Source organism: Nanorana parkeri, unplaced genomic scaffold, assembly GCF_000935625.1.
Source record: "Nanorana parkeri isolate BGI_ZX_2015 unplaced genomic scaffold, ASM93562v1 scaffold131, whole genome shotgun sequence".
Taxonomy (NCBI): Eukaryota; Metazoa; Chordata; class Amphibia; order Anura; family Dicroglossidae; genus Nanorana; species Nanorana parkeri.
In genome coordinates this window covers 1,197,575-1,204,355 of record NW_017306399.1, presented here as the reverse complement: position 1 = coordinate 1,204,355, position 6,781 = coordinate 1,197,575, and the positions used below count along the sequence as shown (strand labels likewise).

Below are 6,781 nucleotides of genomic sequence, written 5' to 3'. Positions count from 1 at the left end.
GGGTAGGATTTGGGGAAGTCCTGTCTTCTTACTGAGCACTGTTGCCATGGTTGAAGAAAGCAAAGTTTGGACAGCTATAGAAAATTCTTGCTGCCTGCAGGTGAACAGGCGCAGGTAATTTTTTAGGAACGCCGAGTTACAGAATGACTTGTGTGCTGATTGTATTATTTTATATGAATATTTGATGATTCCGGAATCATCGTTCATATTAAGCCCGAGGAGCAGATTAATGAAATGCCTAATTATTTATAATATATTCCTTTTCATGTCTTCCTCTCGGGGAATCGGCCACGTCACAGGTCTGCTGGTATTTATTCACATAGACGGGACTCGATTTTGGAGTCTTGGGAGTTCAGTGCGGTTGGCAGTCAGGGACTCGCATTGTCAGTACAGGTTCTATTAAAGGGCCCATTCACACCTCTTTGATCTGTTGCAATGCTTTAACGTGCTTCCTTTACTCTGCGTCGCCCCAAATTAATGGGCTGCCAATGCACAAAAAACACTTTTTTCCCCCTATGTATTGCCACCCCCGCACTGCAAGGGTCTAGAGGTCCAAATATAAAAAAATATATATATATACTCACCCGATCTCCAATCCCATCTGGCTGCCAGACATACATGCATCCTGTTGTTCTCTATGGAAGAACACGGCTGCACGCAATTACACTCTGTCATAGGCACGCCCAAACCTGTACATCTGTGAGGGTCCAGGAGTCTGCACTTGGACGTACACTTGTCTGCGTTCAAGTACTGACACCCGAACCCGCACGGATGTACAGGTTTGGGTATGCGTGTGACAGCATGTAATTGCGTGCATCCTTGTCCTTCCATTGGAAAGAACAAGCTGCTGTGCACAATTACACACAGCGCCTGTCCCTTCTGGGATTTAGTCTTTTTACAGGTCCGTCTGAATGAACCTTTCAAGATGAATTATTGTCACTTACCTTAAGGGGGAGGCTGAGATGACGAGGGCGGCCTCTCTTGCTGCTCCTGACTAAACACCCCTGGATAGTGGGAACAGGTGCATGAGGACAAGGAGGGGCACAAGCCCCGGTAGGTTGCGACTCCTGTCAGAGCTGCATGCAGGATGCAGTTATAGTGCAGGCTCCTGGAAGCAGAGTAGAGATAAGCTGGGTCAGCAATAATCTGGCAGCGAGGTACACAATCGGAAGATAGGACGTAATCAGAGACAGGCCGGGTCAGTAACTTGCAGGCAGCGAGGTACCAAGGAGCAGACAGGAGAGGTCACGGAACAAGCCGAGGTCAGGGAGCACAGAGCAGGAGCAGAGGCCAAACAAGCCGGGTCGGTAACAGATGATCAAACAGGTCTACAGGTCTCGGGAGCAGGGGTACAGCTGAAGATCAGTCAGCAGGGAGGTCAAGGTATCCCAGCCTTAAATAGCCCTGTTGGCGCCATCATCAGGAACGGGCACGTGTGCACGTCCGCGCACAATCCTCTGTGTAGGATGATGCGCAGGTGCCCGTCCAGCAGCCCGGCCACACAGGCTAACTCTGGCTTCATGACAATATATTGCTTCTGCTTATTCATTGTCTTTTTTTTTTTTAACTTATTGCAGGACTGTGGCTGCGGAGGTACGCAAGCAAATCTCAGGACAATATGGCTCCCCTCAACTGTACAAAAATCTGAGCGTAGGAGGTGGGGGATCGCATCACGCCTCGGTGAGCTGCCAGAGAAAGTGGTTATTTAGCTTTATATAGCTGTGAGTAGGAGTCGGGCACAGCACTGGACTGTTTCTGGGAGCTGCAGCAGTAACTGACCTAAAGACTCGTATGGAACGTGTCATTATTGTGCATCTAGACCAGCTACAAAAAAGTCTATGCAACTTAGGTTTTGGGTGGGCAGGCAGGGGCGTATCTGCCGTGAAAGCTGCACATCCCCCCCCTTCCCCGGACTGACCCACCGATTCCCGTAGATGGCATCACCCACTTCTGTATAGTGCGCTCTCTGGGGGGGGGCGGCGTTGCTGCCTTGCCTAGGGCAGCAGCAAAGGTAAATACACCGCTGTGGGCAGGGCGTAGAGCCCAAAGGCTGGTACTCTTGATTTCATTAAAGGAGAACTATGGGGAGGGTGAAATGCACTCATCCCCATAGTTAGAACCAAAGTGACTGGAGGGACAGATGGGGGAGGGGGCGGGCACAGCTGGCTCTAGGGAGGCAGAACCAGCTGTCAATCAGGTAGCAGGGTCCTAGTCAGGATCCTTCCCAGCTCCATCACGGCTCTGCATTGTCAGCATATAGCGGGCAATAGCCCGCTGTATCCTGAAGTTAGGTCACAGGAGTACATTAGTAAATGTCTTTCTGTGTCCCAGAAGAGAACTGTTGCCAAAAAAGATAATCCTAGGGGCTCATTTATATCACAGAGCAAATTGCCATGCCTGCTCTTTGTTTTACCCCGCAGGGTTTCTTTGTAGCGCAGCCTGCATTTTGTTGCCAGTTTATAAACTGCTGGTCAGGAAATGGATCTGTACCCTACAAAGTTAACACGGTGGTTGAGCAGAGCAGGTCACATGACTTTTACACGTCACGTGTCAAGGCTCTTTTTTTTTTTTTTCTCGCATACGCCATTCATTTTATTAGCTATCTGCCTACTTTGGAGCCCTGAAATCAGCAGAGCTCTAGGCACATTTATCATTCACATTGCTGTACTTCATAAGGGCTCAATTACACCATATACATTGATCTGCACTAATCTGCACAGATCAATGCAGGCCCTGTGTACAACCGGTGTTGAGGTGGGTTGCTGTGCAGTGCTTAAAATGCAGAAATGCCGCCTTTTTTGCCCAGAGATGGGGTGCAAGATAGGTCAAATAATTGTTCTAGGTGTCTGGATTATTAGATCGGCTTAAAGGAGAACTATGGGGTTAAGACTTTTCCCCATAGTTCTCCTTAGTGAAACGGGAGGACACAAACTAGCGTCCTCCCGTCACCCTAGGCTCAGTATACTGCGAGCTGTAGCTTTCTATATACTGAGACGCTGAAGCGGATCCCGACAATTATGCCGGGATCCGCCCAGCTGCGTGAGTGACAGCTGGCTCTGCCTATCTAGAGGCAGAGCCAGCTGTACCGGCCCCCTCCCCCGTCCGTTCCGCCAGTCAGCGCTGGTGGATCGGAGCGGGGAGGGGGGAATCCAGCCCCTCCCCTGTCACGGCAAAGAGCTGTGACAAGATCGAGAGGTGAGCGAACGCCGGTATGTGTTCGCTCACCTCCCGATCTACTGAGCCGACCTGTGACAGTCTCATTGTGACAGGTCGGCTAGAACTATGAGGATGAGTGAAAAGCACCCGCCTCATAGTTCTCCTTTAAAGTGACACTAAACTCAGAAGGTAAATCTTAAAAATACATTCAAGTACTATAACTAATTACAACAATGTATCTTATTTGTGTGTCACTCGGCTGTAGATCCTCCAATCATCTCTGAATTGGTGCTGACACTGTCCTTCCTTCTGGAGGGGGGCTACGTCTGTTCCCCATGGTCCCTGTGTGTGTTGTAAAGTAGTCACCGCTACAAGCTCGCTCCCTGGATGGACTACAATCTCAATACAAATGAGTAAACTAAACATGAGATTGTAGTCCATCCCGGGAGTGAGCTTGTAGCGGTGACTACTTTACAACACACACAGGGACCATGGGGAACACAAGTAGCCCCCCTCCAGAAGGAAGGACACTATCTGCACCAATTCAGAGATGATTGAAGGATCTACAGCCGAGTGATACACAAATAGGATACATTGTTGTTATTAGTTATAGTACTTGAATGTATTTTTAACATTGAATTGTTTAGTGATCACTTTAATAATCTACCCATCTGCAAAAATCTCAAAAAATACAGTAAGTTTAAATATCGAATACAATATTGCAGATAAAAGATGTACCAGGAAATGCCTTCCACTCATTAGTTTACCATGTTCTGGGATCTTGCATCTTCAGGTACCTCTGACAGAAGTGGTGGATCCTGTGGATTATGAGGAATATCTCATCAGTCATCCTGTGGCTGTGGATTCCGGTCCATTAAGGGATCTATATGAATTCCCTCCAGATGATATCGAGGTGGTGTACACCCCCAGAGAATGCAGGACTGTGGTTTCATCCGTGCCAGAAGAGAGGTAAGGGGTGCTTGGTTTATTGGTTACTTGGATTTCACTTGGCAGCTGTTTTGTATTCTTAGGCGGTGTAATGGGAGTATAGACTGTCGGCATAGAAGGAGGTGATGGATAAATGACAGTGAATCACCCGGTTTCGCTGTTAGAATGTTCCATGAATTTAGGACATGGACTATTAAAGGGGATATTACAACTAGTATACCCAAGGCCGTATTTCCCACAAGGCCAGAGGCCTGGCCTCGGGGCGGCAGGGAGTAGAGGGGCAGCATAGCCGCCAGGTGGGGGAGTTTTTTTTCTACATTTAGCCCTCCTTCGAGCAAGCGGAGCTAAATGTAGAGCATGGAAGCGGCGCTCAATTTGTACAAGTGATTTCCGCAATGCTGCCGAGATCACTTGTAATGTGCCTGCATGTCAGTCCCTCCCCTGCTGCCCCCACCTCCAGCTGCCTTTGTCCCCGCTGGCCGCCTCCCTCACAGCTGGCTGCCTCCCTTCCCACCGTGGTTTTCGGGGTCCCCCGCTCTTCTGGGATCGCGGCACATTCGTTCAGGATGGAGAGGGGGGGGAGCAGAACGGAGAACGTCCATTCTCCGCTCTGCTCCGTGTGAACACTGAGACAGGAACGATGCACTTGTAGCCTTCCCCTCTCACCTGTCACAGGAGATCCAGCACAGTGCTGTGCTCAAACTCCAAATGGTATCACACAGGGGCTTGCTCGCTCCTGTGTGATAGCAATAAAGTTAAGTGGAAAAAAAAATATTGATAAAAAGTTAAAAATTTAACAAAAATTAAGCAATAATAATTAAATTAAAAAGTAAGAAATTATCAAATAAACATTAAAGAGTAAAAGATAATAAGAATAAAAAAAATAAAGATAGAATAAAAAAGTGATTGAAAATGTAAAAATAGAAGAAAAAAATTAAAACCAACCCTGCCGCCTCCGCCATCTGGTTGCCATTCTCCATTGGGGGGGAGGCGCATTGAGGAACCTTGCCTTGGGGCAGCAGAGAGAGTAAGCAAACTGAAGGACATTGAATAACTTCAGTTTTGACACAATTGTAATGTATTTAGCTGCTTTAAACTTAAGGGTCAGTTAAGCTTTAACCTTGTAACTGGGTAGTGTTTTAAATATTTCCAAAATAGTAAAAGTAATTGGGGGGAATTCATTAAAACTGGAGCAGACAGAATGTGGAGCAGTTGCACATAGCAACCAATCAGCTTCTCTCTTCAGTTTGTTCAGTTACGCTTTGAAAATAGAAGAGAGAAGCTGATTGGTTGCCATGGGCAACTGCTCCAGATTCTCTCTTCTCCAGTTTTGCTAAGTTCCCCTCATTGTATTGGAAGTGTTATGTGCACATGTTAACTGTCTGCATGCAGAAGTATTTATTTGTAGCATGAAGTTCATCATCTTCTGGTGTATTTGGTATTTTTTTCTTTCTCTTTGCAGTGAAATGGATCCCCATGTCAAAGACTGCATACGAAGTTACACTGAGGACTGGGCCATTGTCAACAGGAAGTAAGATCCGTACTCTTTAATGGATTCATCTAATTGGGGGTCTATTTATAAACAATTTGCAGAGGCATTCACCCTGTGAATCTCTGTGAACATTCACTTTGTGTGATTGGGGATAAAAAACCAACATTCTTAGTATATTTTCTTTTCAGGTTGAATGTAATATTCAGAGCATATCACATTGTGGCCACTAGATGGAGCTGAGGAGTATAGGAAAGAAGTATTTATTTAGTAGCTCCAGCTAATGGCCGTAATGCTCAGCCAGACAACTTTGCGTTTTCAGTATAAGGTTAGCAGTGGCAATCCCCATCATTCTCTCATGACAAATGTACTTTAAAGTGACGCTAAACTCAGGAGTTAAATCTTAAAAATACATTCAAGTTCCAAAAACTATTAACAACAATGTATCTTATTTGTGTATCACTCGGCTGTAGATCCTCCAATCATCTCTGAATTGGTGCTGACACTGTCCTTCCTTCTGGAGGGGGGCCACTTTTGCTCCCCATGGTCCCTGTGTGTGTCGTAAAGTATTCACCGCTCCAAGATCGCTGTCGCGATGGACTACAATCTCAATACAAATGAGTAAAATAAACCTGAGATTGTAGTCTATCCCGGGAGTGAGCTTGGAGCGGTGACTACTTTACAACACACACAGGGACCATGGGGAACAGACGTAGCCCCCCTCCAGAAGGAGGGACAGTGTCAGCACCAATTCAGAGATGATTGGAGGATCTACAGCCGAGTGATACACAAATAAGATACATTGTTGTTCATAGTTAAGGTCCTTGAATGTATTTTTAATATTTAACTCCCGATGTTAGTTTCACTTTATAGGTTACATTGATTCTTGTCTTTTTGTTTTCATTTGCTTCTAAAATTGGATAGGACGTGACACACTGAATCCATTGCCCACATGTATATTTATTTTTACATTTTGCTCATACAATTGCAACAATTAATTAATTGTAAGGATCTATCTCTTGTTGCCTTTCATTATTGTGCACGGTATTCATCAAAACATAAGCATTGTACATATACAGGTTTGCAGAGTCAAAGTTTAAAAGATATAGTTGAGTGTGTGTCAGAGAACAAAAGATACGGCGTATAGCAGGGGTACACAACCTAACAACCCCCCCCCCCACTCTTGCA

The 6,781-nt window shown here is 46.0% G+C and overlaps 1 protein-coding gene across 2 annotated transcripts in view; it reads left to right on the top strand.

Moving 5' to 3' along the window:
* Nucleotides 1-6,781, top strand: part of DOCK7 (dedicator of cytokinesis 7) — a 151,189-nt gene that overhangs the window by 14,685 nt on the left and 129,723 nt on the right. For both annotated transcript variants that reach the window (XM_018553850.1, XM_018553849.1), the window contains exons 2-4: nt 1,578-1,680; nt 3,950-4,125; nt 5,567-5,635. In XM_018553850.1, the coding sequence (XP_018409352.1) occupies nt 1,578-1,680; nt 3,950-4,125; nt 5,567-5,635 (348 nt within the window). The remainder of the gene's footprint in view (nt 1-1,577; nt 1,681-3,949; nt 4,126-5,566; nt 5,636-6,781) is intronic.